The following is a 24,153-nucleotide window of genomic DNA, read 5'->3' as shown; positions in this document are numbered from 1 at the left end:
CAAAATTTCTTAAAATTTTGTCTGTTTGTCAAAAATAGTAGGCTTCGGAAATTTGATATCTTTAGCAATTATTTTCAGGATAAAATAACGATAAACTTTTCAGAAAAAAAATATAGCTAACTTTATATAGAATCGAACGACATTGTTTGACATAATGAATCTGGCGCTTATGGCATTTTTGCGAATAGAAAATACATAATCAATGTATGTAATAAATATTTAAGTTAATGTAACCACCAGTAAACCGCAAAGATGTTAATTATTATTATGAACTTTTGTTTTCATTGGCAAACTGCTATAATAATTTTGAAACTTTTTATAAGCTTAGTATACTTCCAGATCGCTTAGAAAAAATATATCGAATATCATATCCTAGAAAATAATAGACAATAATGCTCTGACCTTTCGTAAGTGGATGGCGATGAAAACACCTGCCCGGAATTGCCCGATCGCAAGAATGGCCTATTCGCAAAATCTCTGTTTTTTGGAAATATTCTTTGAAAAATCAAACAAAATTTTATTTTTACCACCAAATTTGTACCAGACCTGCTTTATGCCAATACATTTCATAGTCATAGGCGAAATATGGCATTTTATGTGAAAAAATATAAACAAAACTCAAATATTACGGTTTTTAGCACCATTTTCAGAAAAAATGTCTATATTTTAAAAACAGTAGGCCTTGGAAATGTGACGTCTTCAGCAATAATTTTCAGCATAAAACAATGAACAACTTTGCCGAAGAAACCATACACCTAAAATGCCATTTGACCGAAATGGCATATGAGCCATTTATGCGAATAATACAAAAATAGATGACTTTATCTAAAAAAAATCGGTCTCATTAAAAGGACCATTTTCGCTGAAGACACCAAACGTCTATCTCTTCATTCCGAAGAATTACAGGTTGTTTCCGCGTTTTTTTCGATTCTGACCCAGTGTGCAACGTCCGTGGTTCAACCCAAGTAACAATGACAGCTGAATAACAGCTTATTCAGCTAAAATGCGGTTTATACAGCCTCCTTTCAGCTTAATAAGCTGTTATTCAGCTTGCGATGTTGCCTGGGAAGTTTGGGTACCGTAATCGCCCTTTTTTTCTTTTTTCTAATTCCTTTAATTGTATCATTTAAAACATTACATTCATTTCTTATATCTAGGTGTTCTGTGTTATTAGACAACACTACCATCCTAATTTGGTAAAACAAATTTAAGCGTAATCGCCCTTTATTATGCGCAGTTCCTAATGCTGTTTAGTTTAATAAAATTAATGCCATAAGCGACTCTTCGTTAGTAACTGCTAAAAGATTGATAACATTTCAAGCAAAATAAACAGAAAACATTTCAGATTTTAAGTACGTACGCATTACACAGCCAATTCGGTAGGGATTAGTGTAGTTATTATTATCCCTTTTCTATTTTTCACCACGACATGACAGGTATACCTGTTGAAACCTTCATAAATAGACGGGGAGGAATCCCGGAAGAAATCTCCGGAATAATTCCTGGAAGAATCTTGAGCGGACTACTTGAGGATATCTTTATATGTTTCCGTGGTGCAATCCTCAGAGTAAATTCCGTAGAAATCACTAGAGGAATATCTTGAGTAATCCTTAAATAAATTGTCCTAGTCTAACTTCTGGAGAAATTCCTGGAGAAAACCTTGACAATATCTCTGCATGAGTCCTTGGATAATTTTCTAGAGGAGTCTCTGAAGGACGACCAGAAGAAATCGCTTGAAAAATCTTTGGAGAAATTTCGGAGCTTTCCTGAAAGAACTCCCGAAACAGATCTTGAATGTTTCTGGGAGAAATTCCTGGAACCCCAGTATAAATTTTACTGGAGGAATATATGAAGGAATCACTATAGACATTGCTGCAGGAGTTCCTTGTGAAATCTCTAAACTCTTCAAGCTCTTCAATAATAAGTGTAGAAATACCCATAACAAGAATAAGCTGAGCAGCAGGCTCTGTTACAGTTGGGACGTAGCGGACTTTGGGGCAAGTGTGCCACCCCTGCTTTTTATAAAAACTACAATACATATTTTATCTTTGAGCTTAACAATATGTTCCCTTATAGTTCACAATACAATGATCAAAATATGATGAAAATTGCTCTATTTTTCACGTATTTACATCTACTTGAGCAAAGACAACCAAATTTGAGTGGATTTTTATAAGATTTCGTTGTTTCTAAATAGCATGGTGAAAGATAAATTATTAACAGATTTTTATAACGTACTGTACATCGTGAAACTATTCAAATGTGTAACTTATTGTGGCATTTGAACGAAAAAAGTATTAAGTTTTACACACGAAATCCAGTTTGGTTGAAATGTATACTTATTGGGGCAAGTGTGCCACCTATTTGATAAACATAAATTATTGGAGTGAAATATATAAAAATGTAAACAATATCAACAAAATCATAATAATAAACTAAAATGAGGCACCAGTAGTAGTTTCTGCAGTATAGTAGGGGAATAACTGACATTTTTGCCCCCCGAAGCGATTTTTTCTCAAAATATTCAATAATAACATGTTATTCGGCTTATTAAGTACCGTTTTTCATATCTACATCATTGTTTTACCATTATTTAGTGCTGATCTAGTTTAATATTATACATATTCGCCATAATATAAGGGTAATACATATATTGTATTGAATGGAGACAAAAATAACCATTTTAGTAATTCGAATTGAGAAATAGGGAGTTACGCATGTTTTGAACCTTGTTATGAAGCCTCCCCTTATTACGGTAAACTTAAAATTATTTTTTAAATTATCGATTAGCGTCTGTTTTTTAAGTAATATTAATAGGAAATAAAGGAAATTTCATAACAATTCTTTAATTCTACATGCGATGTTCATTCGGTGGCCGTCTTGCCCCATATGGGTGGCACACTTGCCCCATAATGTCGAAAAATAGGTTATTTTGGATGATATTTGAGAAGCTCCAAAACTAATACTTTTTGAAATTGTTTTTTTTTTTAAATGGCACAGTGGTTATGAAAAGATGTGAAACTAACCTCATGAGGCTAAATTGGTGCATTTTATAAGCTTTAGGCAAAGTTAGAGATCAATTTGCTTAAGGTGGCACACGTGCCCCAAATTCCGCTAACGCCAGATGTTTGGTATGGTGTTCATTTACATCTTGATGAAAAATTGTGTATTTTGAGCCGTCGCATTATGGAACTATATAATGGTCTGAAAATGTCCACATCACACCCTACCGGAACCGGTTCCGGAATAATCCGGCCAAATCTAAATGTTGGTCCTCTTGGTGCTCTTGTAAATCGGAATGAAAAAAATATGAATTTTGAACCTTCGTTATATAAATGTGTATGAACTGCTGATAATGATTATGACCATTCTAAAGTTCCATATCTTTCATATAAATGGATGTAACCCATGTCGTTTTTGACCCTGAATGCACTATGTGTAACTTTCCCTTAAGGTGAAACAGTTCGGAATCAACTTCTAAGATTGCACCAAACCTTCAAAGGCACAAATCTCGCGAAGAAAGGATTCAACAGCAGTGCACTTTTTATTTTGGCTTTGTGCACTACCAGAAAGCTCAAAATAAGAAGATCAGAAACGTTTGTCAACTATTTCTCCAGTTTAGTGCTTTTGAAAACGTGAGTAGGGGCACAAGGCGGTCATTGTGCCGGCCATCTTTGGATTCCGAGATGTTTCACCTTAATGCAAGGTTAACTCGGTTCATGGCCGCCTCACTTCAGGTCCTGGTGCATCTGTGTCAATCCACCTAACCACTGCACCTCAAGTCTTATTGTTCTGACTGGATTTCAAGCAAACATGTTTTTACAGAGTTGTAGTCCGGTATTCTTACAATATGTCCTACCCTGCACATCCTTCCGGCTTTAATCACCTTCAGGATATTGGGTTCGCCGTATAGTTAGGCGAATATGTGATTCATTCTTTACCACCTTACACCGTTCTCCTGCACACGGTCAAAGATAATTCATAGCACTCGTTGCTCAAAGACTTGCAGTTCCTCCTCCAGCATGGTGCAAGTCTCATGGCCGCATAGGACTATCGGTCTTATTATCGCTTTGTGCATGTGACATTTTAGTTTTTTTTAATTCATAGTAAATAGGTACTACTTCCACCGATAATGCGTCTTCGCATTTTTTTACTAACGTTGTTGTAAGTCGCCAACAAGGATCCGAAGTAGACGAACTCATCCCCCACCTGGAATGTATCGCTCTCAAACGTTTCACTGCTTCTTAGATGAATCATGTCGCGCTTCAGGTACCATTTTCAATTTTCTTTCAATAATATCCATGCCGTTTGCGAACAAACGAACTTATCGAACCTTTTTAAAATCGTGGGTATCTCGACTAACTAGTCCGTCTTTCCCCAAGACACCTTCAAGCACAGTACTTAACAGTAGGCACAAAATATTGTACAATATTTTTTTTCCATTTTTTATTACCCGATGGGTACATCTACCTTTAGTGCAGTTATCCCATTCCTGCTGACAATCTCTGCGCGTTGCCTGTTTACACGCGATGCGAACTTTACTGGTACCTCTTTGGTTGAGGCATTGAATATCTTCCTTGATGATGAGCCCGATGGGCGTCATCCCGGCTATGCTGCACCGGCCTCTTTGGATACCGTCCGGTATGCACATTGCTACTCTTAAGCACATGTCATGTACGTGCTTTCCAACCGCTTGAGGTTTCTGCTCGTTCTAAGCGCTTTTAACCATCTTAGTATGGATAGCGTCACGCTTGCCAGGAGCTTTCGTTTGCTGGCAATTATAGCAGAGCTGTTAGACATCACTCTCGATAGCACCGCTATAGCTGTAGATGCTCTAGTTCAGGCATATTCAACGTGTCACAGCATGAAACAAGCATGTCATCGATCATACTCTAAGATGCCTAATAGATCGCTTGGACTCTATGGTGCAATCGCCTATCGAGATAAGTGCACGTTGCTCGAACTTGCGGTCATCACCTCAGTCTTGTGACGAGTTTCCTAGGCTTCATTCATTCCTCAACTATGGAAATAGAGTGCGCTGCTGTCAACTCTACTTCCTTCATCGTTTCGCCATAGACCACTAGAGTGATATCGTCGGCAAAGCCAACAATTTTGACACCCGTCGGAAGGGGCAGCCTCAGAACGTCATCGTACATCGCAATCCATAACAGCGGGCCCAGGATTGAACCCTGAGGTACTCCCGCGGTAATTCGAACGCTTTTCTTCCCCTCCTCTGTGCCATACAGTAGAATCCTACCATCAAAATAGCTTTCTAGAAGCTTACACAACTGCACCGGTATCTTGAGGCGGTGAAGTGCGCGAGCTATTGCTTCCCAGCTTGCGCTGTTGAACGCATTTTTTAAATCCACTGTGACAACCGCGCAGGAACGGATGCAGCTCCTTTTATGCTTGATTTCCACCTCAGCTGTCTGAACGACCGACTTGATAGCGTCCAGAGTAGATTTGTTGTTCCTGAATCCAAACTGGTTGTTGGATAGGCCGTCCGCATTTACCGTGTACTTGGCTAGCTGTTGAGGATCAACCTCTTCAACAACTTGCCCGTCGTAATTAGTAGACATATAGGTTTATACGCCGGCGGTTCATCTGGTTGTTTGCCCAGCCTTTAATAGTAGCACCAATTTCTGTCGCTTCCATACGTCCGGGAAGATTCCTTGATCAATGCAGCGTTGCAACGTGGTTCTGAACATGTTCGGATCCGCATTCACTGCCGCTTTTAAGGAACATTCGGGATACCAGTGGGTCCCGGTGCCTTGTTTGACACGAATGATTTCACGACTTAGGCCAGCTCAATGTTTGTCACTCTCGCAACTTCTTCTCCTTCATCTGCCGCATACGGCGCTGGGGGCCATGGGCTTGTGGGATGATGCGGGAAGAGTACATTGATTATCGATCGAAGCAACTCAGGCGACTTCTCTTAGGGTGCTATGGCACCTTTGGTCTTAGCCATTACCACTATGGAGGCGTCGCCCCATGGACTCGAAGTTGCACTCTGGCATAGACTATCAAAGCATGCCCGTTTTCGACTCTCGATTACCTTTCTGAGAGCTTACATTGCCTCTCTGAATGCTGCGCCGCGTTCTTCTCTTTGTGCTTCTGTGCGTGCGCGTTGCATTCGTCTAGCCCGAATGCAGGTTGATCGAAGATTTGCAATTGATTCGCACCACCACTACAGCGGCGGCCTGTTCTCTCTAGGAGGGGCCTTTCTCGGCATGGAAGCATCACACGCTCCAGATATCACAGCAACCATCACCGTTAAGGTCCAGAGTGTTCCGTTCGCGCCTCAGGGCTTCAGTGAATGCTTCGCCGTCGAAGTGCGCTGTTTTCCAACCTCGGGCTTGGATCGAGTTACATCGCACTGCCCTCCACCCGCCTGGTTTTATACTATAGCCAATCGATTGATGATTGCTATGAGTATAACTGTCATCAACGCGCCAGTTCATGGTAGCTAAAAGGTTAGGACTACAGAACGTCACGTCGCTAATCGATTCTGCACCATTTCAGCGGAAGTTACTCACTGTACCCACATTTGCCAGCTCTACATTTAACGTGGCCAGGGATTCCAACAATAGTTGGCCTCTTTGGTTTCTTGCAGCGGCTACTCCACTCCACTGCCCATGCATTAAAGTCACCAGCTATCACTGATCATCTAATTCGGCCATCATCTTGTCGACCATGTGGGAAAATTCCTCAATCGACCACCTTAAAGACGCGTAGCAACTGTAATAAAACACGCCGTTGATTTTTGCTATCGCAAAACCGTCATTCGAGATATGTAGAGACTACTTCTTGGATTGAGTATCATCCTGTCGTCCCTATAGCTGCTAGCTGTTGAGACCTATCCGCCACCCAGTTCCCGCTGTTGGCTGATATATCCGGTTTGGGTCCGATAGGAATACCACGTCAGTCTTCGTTTCCGAGACTGACTGTCAAAACAGCTGCAGGGCTGCATAACAGTGGTTTATGACCCCTTGCTTCCATTCTTCCGTTAATTGTTTCGTCTTCTTACGATTTCTGACTATCAGCTAACGCAGGCAAGAAGCCAACCTCTCCGGGCCCATCATGAGTTTGGCTCTGATACCATCCTTGCCAGCGGCCTTGTTAAATGGGTGTCCCTCGTGCCTGTGCTCTATGCACCATTCAGGTGCTCCTCGTAGTGTTGCTTCCACCTTTCGATCCCTCACATCCGGCATAATCGGCTCGCTGGACGCAGCCTTTACGGACAGCTGTCAGTTTCTGGTAGAACTTCCGCGTTTCTTGAGAACGGTACAGTAACTACACTACTGTATTGTTCCACGTTTTGACGCATACCATAAGTTACATTCGACGAAATCTCGGAAAATATAGTATCGAGATTCGGAATTTACAATTATACCGATATCCCAGTTATTGGATCTCGACAGTCCGATTTGCTGAGGACGGTGAAAAAAAGTAAGAGGTTGTTTCCGAGATACGACCGCCAAGTTTTGTGGGCTTCGTGGCCGTGCGGTTAGCAGCGTCAGTCGTTTAGGCGTATTGTGAGTGCCACGAAGCGTGGGTTCGATTCCCGCTCCAGTCGGTGGAAACTTTTCGTCAAACGAAAAATTCATCACTGGACTACTGGGTGTTCCGTGTTGTCCGTTGCCTAATGTTCGTGAATGTTCAGTCTGTGCAGCCTTTGGCTGAAGACGGTGTAAATTGTCTTTCACAAAAGTTGACGTTGGATAACGTTAGCTTCTTCTATTTCCTGGCTTTTTTTTCATTTCTTTATTTGGCAGGCTCAAGCGCACTAGGCATAACGGAGCCGAATAATCAAATCAATTTAATAAAAATTATAATTAAATTGTATATCCTTGCCTATATAATTCCTCTATCCTTTGATTTTCCTCCTCGATGTATTGCTGCCGAAGAACAGGGTCATCAATATGCGAGTATGAACCACGTCGCAAGCCAGTTCGTCGGGCAGCGGGGGGGACATCAGAAACAGCCTCGTTGCTATCACTTTCGCTGGAGAGGGTGATAGGCGGCGCGCCACGTTTCGGGGCATTGGTGCTGATTGTATCCGAGTCAACTGATCTCTGTCGTTTTGGCTCCTGCTTATTGTTGATCTGTTTCGTACTACTTTTACCCACAGTCTCCGGCTTGGATAGAGATGGCCATTGTTTTTCGGTAAGCGGTGGCTGGCTTTGACGATTGTTCATTTTATTGGACTGCTGTTTGTGACTATTAGATGTTGCCGCTTCAGAACACCGTAGCTTTGGATGTTCTTAGCTCCACAGTTCCGGCAGGTGCGTGTCTGCGAAAAATACGACACATGTGTCGTTTCTTCGCACACAGTGATGTACGACGGGATTGGTACGGTTAGTTTCATGCATACTATACGCACGCCGTTGCTGAGGCCCGGGAAGTAGCTTCTCCAGACGTCGTTTCGTATAGATATCACTTCACCATACTGTTGCATAAAACTGACAATGAGATGATTTTCGATCTCCTCCGGGAGATCATGCAGACGGACATCGACAGCGCAGCTATCGATGTAAATCGGCAACGGGATTGCGAGCCGTTTCCCCTCGCAACTCATGAAACGTTTCAAGTGTTGATTTGAAGCGATGTTGGCGGCTGCCTCCTCACTTTGTATGGCCAAATAAACTACGTGCTTCACGTTGTGCATTTGGATGCTTTTCACCACCGTCATGTCCAGTTTCAACTCGCAGTCTAAAAACTGCTTTATATCGGCGACGCTAGGTCGTTTTGGTAGAACCGAAGTGTCCAGCACAATGCAATTTTTCCTTGTCACTGGCATGGTTGCAGAAATAATAAACTACAAAAGAATCGAATGAGCGAACTGATAAAAACGTGTTGTCTGGATGAGAGACGGATAGCAACTGAATTTCCTGGCTTGAAACCGTCACGAACTTATCAAATATTTCTACTGCTAAAAATCCAATTAATTTTCACACTACCGTACACCCCCGCTAATTTGAACGGTACCTCATGCAATCCATCGAGGTTCATTTTTAATTTGAACATCTACACTGAAATGAATTTTATTGTACAAACTAATGAATCCATGGTAAAATTAAGAACTGCACCAACGATTTTCAACCGACTACATTAATCTGTTAACTCTACCAAAACATAGTCAACATCACTAAACAAGAAAATTAATTCTGTTTGTTTGACCACAGTTGTAGTATTTATGACTAGAAACATTCTAGATTTGACAAGCTTGGCATTATACTTTTGACCACACTGTGTTGTACGGTGGGCGTCACGGATCGAAATACAATGCTGTGTAGTCAAAGTTACTATGGACATAGTCACATTTACTGCACTGCTCAGTGATTTTCATCAGATTATAGTAAACTTAACAGATTTTTGTAGTCGGTTGAAAATCGTTGGTGCAGTTCTTAAATTTACCATGGATTCGGTAGATTATACCGAATTTGTTTGCGTGTAGTCACCCTAGAAACGTGTTTCTGGTTACCTCTTTCACTGTTTTGATTTGGTTCTGCGTTCCGTTCGACAGTGTTCCTTTTAACTTTACTCCGTTCCATGAGCTAAATGACGTATGAAAGATTTTCAATCTGAACGATGTGCAAATTAGCGGGGTACAAATTAAAAAGTATTCAGATTAAAAGTGGTCAAACCAACGGGGGAACCCGGTGTATGTTGCATGTCAATTCTATTGACATTGTGTGTTATTATTTGGTGTTAATTCAAAATAATCACTTTACATGTATTCAGAAGCTTAGGAATTTGAATTGAAGAAATTATGTTTAAGTGTATACATTGTGCTTGTAAATTTGGAGAAATTAATTCAAAATAATTCTTTTCCATTGACTTTTTTTCCCTTTAAGGGCCGTTTGGTTTGTTGGTTGGTTGCTTCGGTTAACACTTCAACACCAGACCGGATAGAACCGGTCGATGGAAGGAGAAGCATGAGCGGTGACTCTTATTCTGCAAACAAATATTCCGGGTGAACGTTAGGTTCACGCATGATCCACTAAGATTGGTTGCTTTAGTTGAATCCGAAGCCAGTTTGAGGTGGAGCTACTTCGCCATAAAGTCCGCGAACTCCATGTTCTCCATTCCAGCGCCTGGTCCATGAAATTACTCAGAGGGCTTCAAGACCGATCTGCGATTCCAGAGCTCGGCCCTGTAGGGAGCGAGCGAGGCCTATCTGGTCGGTCTGTTTGAGGATACCAACCTGTGCGCGATTCACGCCAAGCGATGTCACCATCATTCCGAAGAACATCCAGCTGGCTCGTCGTATCCGTGACGTACGCGCTTAAATTGAATTGAGCACAATTTCAAACAAAACGGCCCTTCTCAGGGCCACAACAATGCATTCCACGTAAAAGAGCTACAAGCAGACATTTCATTTATTAGTATTAAATAATTATTTAATTTATTTATTTAGGTATCAATTATAATTTCGTATGATTAGTTTTCAACGGCGAGAAATGGCAAAAAAAAGTTTTACCAAGGTTTCCGTCGCTCGGGTGGGGCAGCGGTAGCTTTTTTGCAGTCTTCTCTGTGGGCGTATTTCGATTCGATCGACAATTTTTAACCAAATCAAACCATCAACAAAGCTGTTGTTGATTAGTTTCAGCTCTTTATTCTTTATTCTTTATTCTTTAATACATCAACAGGCAATCAACAGCCCCAATGATGTCAACTTAATTCTAGTCTTAATACTAACAAAAGGTCAAATTAAACTTAAAGTGAACACAAGTCAATACTACACAAAACATTCAACTATCACCAGCGGCGTTTGCAAAAAAACTTGAAAAACGTCGGCGAAGTGTGCGTCGGGGAGTGCCAAAGTCAAATTCTGAGGCTATCCGATTAAATGTTCTTTGCAGACCATTAATAGCTCCGTGCATACTATAATTGGTTCGTCTCAACGGTAAGCGGAGCATGAGGTTGTTGCGCAGTGTACGGGGTGCAACATTTATGTTGATTTGCTCCAAAATAGTGGGGCAATCAAGTCGACCTTGAAGAGAGTCAGCGATAAACAAAGCTCTGGCAGTATTGCGTCTAACGTGCAAGGGTTCAAGATCGATCAATCGGCAACGGTTCTCGTAGCTGGGGAGGCGGAAAGGGTCTCTCCACGGTAGCCTACGGAGGGCGAAGCGTAAGAATCGCCGTTGCTCAGACTCGATACGCTCGACTCCATTGGAGTAGTTTGGACTCCAAACCTCCGAGCAGTATTCTAGAACAGAACGTGACAAGGAACAGTACAGTGATTTAAGACAATACACATCAGTAAAGTTTTTAGCTATCCTAAAAATGCATCCTAGAACACGTGACGCCTTACCAACCACGTAAGACACATGTTGATTAAAAGTTAAGGTCGTGTCTAAGACCACTCCCAAATCCTTCACGTGGTCGACACGTTCGATTTCTGCACCCATGAGCTGATAACTGAAATGGATTGGACTTCTCTTTCTGGAAAAAGTGATCACAGAGCACTTCGTGGGATTAACAATCATGCGATTGATAGTACACCAATCTGCAAAACTAGAGAGTTGTTGTTGGAGAAGGTCGCAATCCTCGATAGAGTGGATTTCAAGAAAAATCTTAAGATCGTCTGCATAAGACAACCGGGGGACCTTTATCTGACATAATTGAAGAAAAGCAGAAAAATTAAAGGCCCCAAGTGGCTTCCTTGAGGGATTCCTGACGTAGACATGAACGAAGCAGTCTGACAATCACCAATAACGACCTTCAATTCTCGACCTGTCAGATAAGATCGAAACCATTGCAAAAACCTGCCATTGATTCCAAACCTGTCTAGTTTGGCGATTGCTATGTCATGGTTCACCATATCAAAGGCTGCAGTTAGGTCCGTGTATATCACATCTGTTTGATTACGGCGAACCATACTATCCATTATATAGGAAGTAAGGCAAATAAGGTTGGATGCAGTTGATCGCCCTGGCATAAATCCGTGTTGATCCTCGCTCAGTTGCTGCTGACAATGAGCCTTCAGGGGTTCCATAATAACCAATTCAAACAGCTTCGAGACGGCACATAGGGATGTGATTCCACGGTAATTATTGACGTCACGTTTATCGCCCTTTTTGTACACTGGGTACATGTGAGCAATCTTCCAGCAAGATGGGAAAACACCGCTGCTAATCGATGCCCGAAAGATGAAAAGAAGCGGAGTAACTAGAACGTCAATGTGCTTTTTTAGAAGAACTGAAGGAAATCCATCCGGTCCGGGGTTGAAAGATGATTTCATATGAGATGAGGCCTTGGTAATTATAGTTTCATCGATATCAAAACTTCCAATCGCATGAGATGACCGGGGAACGTTGCTGACGGCGAGCTCAACTTGATCCGCAGTTAAATCTTCTCTTGAGAACACACTTGCAAACTTTTCCGAAAACATGTCGCAAATTTCGCGTGGAGTCGTGCCTTCGATGCTGTTGAACCTCATAGCAGATGGTAGTCCCGATACTTTTCGTTGCTCATTGACGAACTTCCAGAAGCGCTTTGGGTTTGACTTCAAATTTCGCTGGATATTGTGCTGATATCTGGAGAAGCACCGCTGACTGGCATATTTATACTTATGATTGAGCCTAACATAAGCAATTCTTAGTGGAACTGTGCGGTGTTTAGTAAACCGCCGCAAGGCAGCTTTTTTAAACGTTTTTAACCGTCGCAGGGAAGTGGTTTGCCAAGGAGGTCCGGTTTTGTGCGCTTTGTTCGACAAGTTGATACTGATCTCTCTTGAATGCATAGAGGTAGCGACGATTCAATAATCGCTAAATGCGAGACGAACCGGGATCTTCATTCTGATGCCGTTTGCAATTTATCCGACTCATGCACACACTGTCGACGATTGCCCCGCGCGCGTACGATGATAAATTTATTGCTTGGCACTGTGATTCTCGAAAAGCATTATTTGGCCGTGATGAGTGATTCCATGCAAATGACTGACCGGAATCTGTATCAATCACATCCAACATCCAGTAATGTTCACGGTGGAAAAATCTCATAACTCTCATTCAAAATGAAAATATTCGTCCTGAAAAGGACGGTTGGGGTTAGTCACCGTCGATCAAACCTGGTTTTCATTCCATTCTTAGACAGAAACACACCAAAAGCTTACCGAAAACGATTACTTTAAAATGCGATCGGTAATTTTGTACTCCCTTGTCCGTCATTGTTTTCGCTCACTCCTCCGATAGCAATTTTCAAGGTTTCTGGACGCGTTCTCCACGAATTCGAAGGGCTAACTGGATACCCATGGCCATGATGAGCGATTTCACGGATCCCGCAGCAGCGACGAATGTGAAAAATTGATTCCGATAGGGGATAGAGTAAGAAGAAGACCGAAAGGGGCGTTTCCCTTTGCATGACAAAAGTGGCTAAGATATCGCTCAATGATGTCTGTGTTAGAAATACACAAAAAAAAGTTTATGAAAAATATAACATGCCTGGCTATTTATCAATGTTTCAATAGTTTAATCATGACAATCAATAGTTTTCATTATTGGAGTCGATTCGTAGAAAAATTTCCAATAGATTGGTGCAAGAATCTTGAAAATCTATCCGGGCCTTAGTACACAGTTCGAACGAAACGTGTAAATTTCTGAGACATATAATGCACATAATTGGAGCGTGGAATATAATGGATATTTACATGATATGTCATGTAAACTTCAATTACATGTCATGTAATCCAGCAGGATCCTGAGTGATTACATGACATATAACACACTTTTACATGATTTCAGAATTAAATTTACATGACGTTGTGTTTACATGGCAGAAATGAAGTTTACATGACGTGTAATCTTCATTATTTTTAACTGTGTAAGTTATTAACACTCCAAATCTAACCACTTTACGTGGCGCGAGCGATTTTCGTTTTTCGAAATTGTACCCCAGTATGTTGCCGTAAGACGTTATCCAACGTCACAATTATGATATATCGAATTACTTCAACCATGTCTGTACAACATTTCTCATTTTGATGATTTCAGATTTTCCGTAGACCTGAGTCAGATGCGTGCTCTTCGATTGTTCTTCAACGATGAGAACTGCACATCCGGCCAGTTGGTGATCGCATCCAGGGAGTCCCAGTACAAGATCCTTCATTTTCACCATGGTGGCCTGGATCACCTAGCACAAGTCTTACACCAGTGGCACTGCCTGTTGCACAACATCAAGCTGGCTCCAGGCCAGGATGAACCGAACCTTCCTTATCGACAGTTTATGGTATGTCGACCGGAAGTGCGAAAAGCCGAACTGCACCCCGAGGAAGGGAAGGTCAACAAAATCACAACAGACTATTTCTACGGGACGCTGCTGAATGAGAAAGGCCAAATAGAGGATGATCTACAGTTACGGAAATGCGTGTTCTTTGGTGGACTGGAAAAGAGTCTACGCAAAACGGTTTGGCCTTTCCTGTTGCACTGCTACAGCACTAACTCGACATTTGAAGATCGAGCTGCACTGGCGGAAATTCGGCGTCAAGAGTACGAGGAAATTACCAGACGACGGCTGTACTCGATGTCACCGGAAGCTCAGGCGCAATTCTGGCGCACGGTACAATGTGTGATCGAGAAGGACGTAGTTCGGACAGATCGTGGAAATCCATTCTTTGCTGGAGATGACAACCCCAACATCGATACCATGAAGAATATCCTGCTGAACTATGCTTTCTACAATCCCGGAATGTCGTAAGTGACAGTTATAAATTGGTTTACGGTCAGTTCTAAATGTTTACTGTACCACGCAGGTATACCCAAGGCATGAGCGATCTACTGGCTCCCGTTCTGTGCGAGATAAAAAACGAATCGGAGACCTTCTGGTGCTTCGTGGGACTTATGCAACGAGCTATTTTCGTCTGCACGCCAACTGACAACGACATCGACAGGAATTTGGTAAGATTTATGAAACAATACAAAGATGTTTGTTATTAATGTTTGGCCTATCTTGATGATTGGAAAATTCAGGCAAGGGTTCATCTAAGAAATCGTTTTTTATATGTCACAGTACGTAGATGGAAAGATATGTTCATTCAAATGGTTGTTACTGTAGAAAAGTTCTTCATGGGTACGAGAGGAAATTTCTTGAACAATTCTCTTTCAACAAAAAATCAGCCTTTACAGCAAACTAACCAGGGGCCCAGATAGCCGTAGCGGTAAACGCGCAGCTATTCAGCAAGACCATGCTGAGGGTCGTGGGTTCGAATCCCACCGGTCGAGGATCTTTTCGGGTTGGAAATTTTCTCGACTTCCCAGGGCATAGAGTATCTTCGTTCCTGCCACACGATATACGCATGCAAAAATGGTCATTGGCATAGTAAGCTCTTAGTTAATAACTGTGGAAGTGCTCATAAGAACACTAAGCTGAGAAGCAGGCTCTGTCCCAGTGAGGACATAACGCCAGAAAGAAGAAGAAGCAAACTAACCATGAAAGTAGGCAGGTCATCAATTATTTTTGAAATTTCAACCAGAGTTGCACTGCACTGGGGACATCTAAGAACTAGAGATTCAAAAAAAAAAAACTCACCATAGATTTTAATTTATGGTATTGTATTTTTGTATTTTTTTAAATTTATACAAGAATGTTTCCAGAAAATTGAACCTAGATTACTCGAAGTAGTATTCTCTTGATTCCTCCAGGAAGTTCACAAGCACTCAGATAACATGCATTTTTTCTTAAATTCATTGTTTAACCATTAAAAGAACGAGTCGAACCTTGAATTTTTAAATGGCCACCATTCGGAGACCAGTAGATCAACTAATTTAAAATAAATTTTGAAGTAAATGCGTTTAGTTAGTTGGGGCCTTCCTTAGCCGAGTGGTAAGAGACCGCGGCTACAAAGCGAAGTCATGCTGAAGATGCCTGGGTTCGATTCCCAGTCGGTACAGGATCTTTTCGTAATGGAAATTTCCTTGACGTCGCTGAGCAAAAAGTATCATCGTACCTGCCACACGATATACTAATGCGTAAATGGCATCTTTGGCAAAGAATCTAAGTTATTAACTGTGGAAGTGCTCATTGAACACTTAGCTGAGAAGCAGGCTCTGTCCCATTGGAACGCAATGCCAAGAAGAAAAGAAGAAGCGTTTAGTTGGTCTTACAATCCTTGGGTGAAACAATGTTCACTGAAACATCCCCCTCACCCCTCCTCTTTTTTCTAGGCAACGGAAAAAGCGTGGAAATGAGGGAACCAAAATTGACCTCAAACGGATATCTCAATATCCATACTTGTCTTCGGCGAAGTTGTTCAGCAGCTCAAGGTCTACCTGACGGTAAAGAGTCTGATTGGGAATTCATCAGCTAGGTGATGCTACTAAAACGAAAACTCCAATCTTGTCTACCTCGAGATCCTTATCAGCTAGGAGATTGGTGCAGGGTGTCTACTACCAGGAAAACCTGGAATTATCAGGGAATTTTATTAAACCTGGAATTCTCAGGGAATTTTGATAACAATTAAGAAAATTTCTTTGAGCCAGTAATTCATGGTAAAATAAGTTCATGACCAAGGATTTTCGCGTCAAAACTCCCAAACAATCTGGAATTTAAACAACTTTCTTTGTAAAATGTAAAAAAATCAATTTATTAATTTAAGGATTGGTTGCAGGTCTCTTTTTAGAGACTTGGTCTCTATTTTAATGCAAGTCACTTTTTTTGATAAAGTCTCTAGTTTTTAGCGAAAATGATATCTAAAGTCTCTTTTTCCATATTTTGCGGTGAATTCTGATGCAAAATTATGCAGGCTCCAGAGAAACCTTCAGAGACTGTTACGAGACTTTTCATATATGTTTTTCAACTAATTCTTCAAATACCGCAACTCGATGGTATTTTTGAAACCTTCAAATTTCCATACATCGTTCTCTCCATAAGTCGATATTTCTATAACTCTATATCTCCTCTAGTCGATGTCACGGGAGAGGTAAATTTCTCTCCATAACTCGATATCTATTTTAAAATCATTCTGATTTGGAGAAACTTGGCCTAATTCTTGTTTGGAGGTGAATAATACTGGCAAGTTGTAATAAAAGTTGACAAACATGAAAATATTGTCAATAAAAATAACGTGATTTTTCGAACAACAAGTTTTCAAGCAATAGTTTGTTAAATACTATCAACAAAATAATATTGCTTTCTTACAAACAATCATATATGAATTGGAAATACAGAAATTTGTTCCTTCGATTTCCTAGTGGTTTCTCCAGAGATTTCATCTGGAATACTTGCAGGGACTTCTACAGGGATCTCTCCAGATATTCCTCTACCAATTCTATCAGATATTTTTCACGCGATTTTTCAATGAATATCTTGAATTTTTTTCCAGAATTTGCTCCAGGAAATTCTCGAGAACTTCAACGTTACTATCTCCAGTAATTTGCTTAGGAATTACTTTGAAAATGATTTCCAAGCACTATCTTGGAACTTCCATTTTATTTTTCCATTAATCCTTCAACCGAATTTTCCAGTTGTTACTCTTCTTCCAAAGGTTTTTACAAAATTTTGTTCCAGAAAAATCCACAAAAATTGATTCCAGAGTTTTTAAATACAAAAATGTTCAGAGATTTTTTGCCAAGAATACTGTCAGGAATTTCTATGTCATTTTATCCACGGAAACTCTAAAGAGGTTCTCCAAAAAATCTGTTTAGAACTCTCCGAAGTATTCCTAAAATTCGATCCTGTGTTTCATCATTGAATTTCTCTGGGTTTTGTTTTCTCGGATTTTCTCCAGAATTTCATCAAAGAACTACAACTGCAGTTCTTTCAAACATTTTTCAAAAAATCCCATGGAGTTTACAAAAGTGTATTTTAGCTTTCATACTAATTGAGACTGCAGCATTTTTCTGGAAAATCCTACCCTTTTTTTAAGGGATTCTATTCGATGTTCCTTCAGAAAATGCTGTAGGATATTATCCAGAATTTTAATTGATTCGTTTTTTTCAATTATCCTAACAATTTAACTAGAAACTCTTCTAAAATTTCCCCAAGAGTCTATGAGTTTTTCTAGTAACCCTTATTCATGAAGGGTGACTTAAAAACTTACACAACTTACAGAGGTTATAAATATTTACTTTAAAAATACCTCACGAACTTTTTCGAACATTTTGAACATCTCTGAGTAATTCCTGGAGATATCCTTAGAGAAATTCCTAGTAACAATCCTTTAAGAAATTCCTAGTTGAAATCTTTAATGAAATTCTTAAGTACAATTTTTAAGAAAAACCCTGGAGGCAACTTTGGACAATTACCAGAAGAATCATGGAGGATTTAGGGCTTTCTTGGAAAACATATGAAAGAACCTTTAAAGAAATTCCTGTTGATCTCTGAGTTACTTTCCGTGTTTTTTTTTTCCAAAAAACCAGGTTGTGTTCTTGAGAAATCCGAAACAAAATTATTTGGTGAATTCCGTAAAAAATCTTGAAGGGATTCCATGAGAAATAAACACTAAATGAACTACTGAAGAAATTTAAGCAATGAGCTAGCCTCGTGCTGCAAATCTTTCAAATAAAGAAATCTATCCATATATCCTACCCTGAAACAATCTTCGGAGTAATATCTGAATCTTTGAGCAAATATGGGAACTGGGGGTAAAATGAACACCCTAAGCAATTCTCATGTTTTCTTGCTTATGAAGCTGTCAGATTCTTTTTCAATAGCTCAGAATTGAAGAAGGATGTTTATGCCATGTAACAAGTTGAAATATTGTGATGGAAATAGAATGTTATCAACATTATTAGAGTTTTGAAAATTTCTTTCCATAGAGTCAATGTTCCAAACATGTGGGTAAAATGAACATGTAACGGGGGTAATATGAACATATACTTGGGGGTGAAATGAACATACAATGGGCGTAATATGAACATATACTGGGGGTAAAATGGACACATGCTGGGGGTAAAATGAGCATGCAGTGGGGGTAAAATGAACACCATTTAATTTGAACGGGTTGCGGTATAATTCTCGGCATCTGGTACATGAACAATGCATATCTCACAGACATTCTGGAATCAATGGAACGTTTAGCTGCGACCATTTCGATGGCTGCCGATGTCTGTCTTTGTATTTTCTCCGGAAAACTCTCGGCATCTGAAATAAAATCCGGTAATATTCGCCCTGCCATGTAGTTCATATTACCTCCATCTCTAGTTGTTCATTTTACCCCTAAAGAATCAACATATTCAAATCATTTGTTCTAAGAATTTAAAAGATAAAAATACTTTCAATTTCCGTCTACTTATCATTAAAACCTTAAAGATATCATGTGCTACGCAGTCCAATAGATTTTTGATGATTTTAGTTATAAAAACCTTAAATTCCAAGAGTGAAAATTTACATCACATGAGAAAACCAAGAGGCGTACTTTGTTTTTGTTTACTTATCCAGCTTTTGACAGTTCTAGATCGTGCTTGAGTTGTCGAAATAGATTCTTAATCTGAGTATTAAGGATGGTGCTATGTTTTGCATAGATTTATAGAATAATAACCGTAGAACACAAACCTGTTCATTTTACCCCCCCCCCCCCCTGTTCATTTTACCCACAGTTCCCCTACTTGAAATTCCTTTAGAAAACCATTGAAAAATACTTACAGCAACCTTTTATCTCCTGGTTCCTTTTTTAGACTTTGCGCCAATGTATGGCCGACAAGAAATTATTACCAATGCGTTAAACAACTAAGAGGTGTGCCAAAAGCTGACTACCTAAAAACGCTGATAAAATTTGAAATTACTTCAAATCCTGATTGGACACATACCCGTAGCAAATCAGCAACAATGTGCAACAATTTTGTTGCTTAAGATCCTTATCAGCTAGAAGGTTGGAATTGAATATCTTTGCCGAAGACACTTTGAGATAGAGATGATCGAAGTTTTTTTTTCAGCGCCCAAAATCCCAAAATCCCCAAGACTTTTAACCGCCAGATAGCTCTTAGTCTGTTGAACAGCTCTGCTGAAGACACCAACCCTCTAGCTGATAAAGATCTTAAGATACAGACCATTGATGAAAATTTGTCACTAGCGCCACCTAGCGGATGAATTCTTAACTAGATTTTTCGTAGCCAGACAGCCCTTGATCTGATGAATAACTTTGTCTAAGATACCAACCTTCTAGCTCATTTGGAACACCGGCTTTCTAGCTCATTTGGATGTTGAGATAACCGTTTGACGCCAATTTTGGATCCCTCGTATCCACGCTTTTCATCACATATAAAATGGGGAGGGGCCAGGGGAATATCTCATCCAAGGATTGGAAGACAAATTAATTGCATTCCAAAATTTATTTCAATTTAATTGATCAGCTATTCTGCGAATTGCAGTCATTTAAAAAATCAAGGTTCGTCTCGGTCTTTTGAGGGTTAAACAGCAAAAAATAGCGTACAGCTTAGAAGAAAAAGAACGAATTTCTGGAAGAAATCCTTTTTGAGTATGTCAGCAAACTGGAGAGATTCCTGGAGTAATTCCCAGATTTCATATTCCGTATCACCAAATCATTGTGTAGGGGGGCTGGGGGCAAGAAGGACACCTTAAGATATATAGGTTCAAATCATGGTTGATTAGCACAGTTTTTGAAGATTATTCCAGGGTAGGGGCAAATTCACCACTTGTTCTAAATGATGTTATCCATAGATTTCAAAAATATAAGAAACACATGTTGATTTTAGATTTTTGAAAATGTCCCTTCTTATGAGGTTTTTCGACGAGGCACGGGGCAAGAGTGCCACTCGTATGGGGCAAGAAGACCACCAGAGCAAAATGCCACAAATTTTGTATATTATTATTCCCCCGCCTAAACGATACATTCTAGAGTAAGTAAAGATAAAAACTGAGGGATAAAAGTTGACTTATAGTTAAACAGTAATTTTACGAAATTAATTTAGTTCTCATCTCATTTGACTGTAACAATAATAGTAAAAATAATCAGAAACCAATTTGAATGTCCAAGATGGTTTGTTTTGATTTTATTTAGTAGGAAACATTGATTTAATGCAATATTAAACAAGAAAAATAAAAGTTCATTCGATTTTATATGAGATAATAGCGGTGTCCTTCTTGCCCCATAAGACAAACTGTTTTTATATATGTTAAACTTAATGTCAAAAGATTTTTTTCGAAAAAAATTCCTCACAGCTATATTAAACAATTGTAAATCATCGATACTGTGCGGTAAAATCAATATGTTTTGTCTTCATTGAGTGTCAATCCTTGTTTTCCAGTCTTACATTCTTATAATATTTCGCATTTTTCTCGTTGGTGAGTCTAACACATTTTTCTAATTTTTTGTACTAAACATTTTTAACTGTAATATTTACACAACCCACAATTAGTACTCAATGTATTCTTGTCCTGCGTTAAACATCAAAAAATTAATTTGAACTACGTGAAATTAGAGGTGGCACTTTTGCCCCGGGTGTCCTTCTTGCCCCATGTCCCCCTACTTGGTCCTACACTTAGCCTACATCGATACGCTCTACGCTTTCTTGTATCAACCAGTGCACAATTGTCGGAAAAAAATAAAGTTTGGCCAAAACTAGTTTTATCGCCTTATTTGATGAAATATGTAATCTGGATATGCTATTTGGCGTTTTTATTGTTTCAGAAGGGGTTTTTCGAATGTTACGTAACTTTTTTTTTAAACAATATTTTTTTCTTAGAAATATTTCTATATGCCATAAAATTTGGCTGAAAGCGCAAATTTTGTTTGTATTTGACCGAGTTAATCAAACTGTGTATCAAATGTGTATGAAGAGTGGTTAAACATATTTTAAAATAATTTTGTACGGAGAATATCGTGCAAAAAATCGTGCAATGTAAAATATTGAATTATTAAAATAGCTCTAACTTGAAATCAGCAAAATTCTGAAAAAAAAATAAACGTTTTTTGTTAGATCTAAGGATGCTTTTTGATGTGCAATATTTGAAATGGCGGTGACATGACGCGACAAGAGTTGTTTTTCATGTTCAAAATTATCAAAATTACTAAAGTTTAATATTGAATAGTAATAAAACTTCAACCAAATATTTTTTTCCATCCTCATGCTTGATAAAAGTGTTGCACCATAAGCTTTCAGATGGTGCATAACTTTTGGGACATATTGCGTTCCTTAAATATGAACTTTGAACTTTATTTCATTGTTACATTTTTCTATTTTTTGACTTTAGCCAATTTGACATCATAAAAGTCAAGCAAATTTAAATTTTAGTTCAATTCCAATTAAGGATCATAGTAATATAATACATGAGGTATATTTAAAAATGATTAAAAACATAAAAATGACGTCCAAACACAATAAGTGCTTGCAAATCCTCGGCCATAGTCCATTTTGGTGTCCGTACTACCGGTCTTATATCATGCGCGAAACAAACAAATTGACGGGATCTGTTGAAAAAGAAGTTTTGAACTAATCGTTACTTATTATTGAAAAGATCATCGAGCGTAACTAATTTGTTGTACATTTTGTCGTTTCTTGCAGTGTTATTTGAGGGAATTGATACGACTTATGGTTCCTAGTTTCTACAAACACCTACAAAAACATACCGATGCCACGGAATTACTATTTTGCCATCGTTGGATCTTATTGTAAGTAAAGTGGAATTGTAGTTTTACATCATGAATTCATCATATAATTTTCATTATTTCAAATTACAGATGCTTCAAACGTGAGTTCACCGAGGCCGTGGCGATCCGCATGTGGGAAGCCTGTTGGTCCAACTATTTGACCGACTACTTCCACCTGTTCCTCTGTCTGGCTATCATCGCGGTCTATGCCGACGACGTAATTGCTCAAGACCTGCGAACTGACGAGATGCTATTGCATTTTAGTTCTTTAGGTGAGAGTTGCTTTTTGATAGGAAGGAGGTAAATTTCATAACTTCACACTTTTATCTATTTCCAGCTATGTACATGGACGGACAGCTGATTCTGCGTAAGGCCCGTGGTTTGCTGCATCAGTTCCGACAATTCCTCAAAATTCCCTGCACGCTGTCTGGATTGTGTAAAAGGTGCGGACCAGGAATGTGGGATTCGGGACATCATCCATCGATCGAGTGCATCGGCCATTTGGACCATGAAAAGTGTGCATTGGCCGTAGATTAATTCGTATGGGTAGGACAAACTACGAAACGAATCGATAAAATGGAACATTCCAGCAGTGATATGAAGACAGTTTCAAAAACCTTACGGGCAGCATGACAGTGAATCAGATCAAGCTTTATTTTACTTAGTTTAGGCACCACGTACACATAATGGAATCTATATGTAGGATATTCGCTTAGTTTTTAGTTAGTTCTGAAGGTCACTAGGCTTTGAATGACCTCATTTAATGGGAAGAAACACCTAGCTAAGTCTATTTATTGCAGAACTATATAGATACTAATGCTGTTATTTTAATGTTACGGAAATTGAATTTCAAACTTTTTAACTGATATGCTACATAAGTTACTATATTAGTACACAAACTTTAACAAGTAGAAATTGCAAGTGAACGGCAGCGAATAAATATATTAAAATACAATCATACACACGCAGACACAAAGGCACATAAGGTGCCAGGATTAACGAAAAACAATAACTATCTAGTCTTGTAGCTTTGCTTTGTAATCATTACCAGTAACACGATTATCAACCAGCAGTATGATTTTTTGTAGCCATGTCACAACCAAAAAATAGTTGCTTTTATATTGAAATCTGATTTCATACACCCCTATCGATAGATGAAAAATCAGGAGATATAATCAAAAAAAATATAATTATAAAACGAATGCGTAACATCAATGAAAAGTTACCGAACACAATCGTCAGTTGAAAAACTAGGAAGTTTTTGCACAAATTCACCACATAAATTGCGAATGTTAAGGAATATTTGCATATACCTGGGTTATTGCAGCGTAATAGCGCAGCCAATCTGTAGGTTTCGTGTTTGAAACCAGCTGGTCAAGGATCTTTTCAGGTTTTAAATTTTCTAGTCATTCCAGAGCATAGAGTATCTCCGTGCTTGCCCCACGATATACACAGGTAAAAATGGTCAATAGGCTCAGAAAGTTCTTACATACTTAATAATCGTGAAAGTGGTCATTAACTGAGAAGCAGCATCTGTCTCAGGTGGGACGTAACGCCAAGACAAAGAAGAAGACAACATTTCTCATTTCCCAACATGGATG

General features: G+C 39.4%; 1 protein-coding gene across 1 annotated transcript in view; it reads left to right on the top strand.

The window, feature by feature from the left end:
* Window positions 1–23,758, top strand: part of LOC5575774 (TBC1 domain family member 16) — a 46,341-nt gene extending 22,583 nt beyond the window's left edge. The window contains exons 3-7 of the mRNA XM_021850210.1: window positions 14,001–14,699; window positions 14,759–14,903; window positions 22,467–22,573; window positions 22,643–22,824; window positions 22,890–23,758. Of these exons, the coding sequence (XP_021705902.1) occupies window positions 14,001–14,699; window positions 14,759–14,903; window positions 22,467–22,573; window positions 22,643–22,824; window positions 22,890–23,089 (1,333 nt within the window). The 3' untranslated portion in view covers window positions 23,090–23,758. The remainder of the gene's footprint in view (window positions 1–14,000; window positions 14,700–14,758; window positions 14,904–22,466; window positions 22,574–22,642; window positions 22,825–22,889) is intronic.
* Window positions 23,759–24,153: the final 395 nt, after the last annotated feature.

This window comes from Aedes aegypti, chromosome 3, assembly GCF_002204515.2.
Source record: "Aedes aegypti strain LVP_AGWG chromosome 3, AaegL5.0 Primary Assembly, whole genome shotgun sequence".
NCBI classification, from domain to species: domain Eukaryota; kingdom Metazoa; phylum Arthropoda; class Insecta; order Diptera; family Culicidae; genus Aedes; species Aedes aegypti.
Note: the sequence above shows the minus strand (reverse complement) of the source record. Positions and strands in the feature narration are given on the sequence as shown.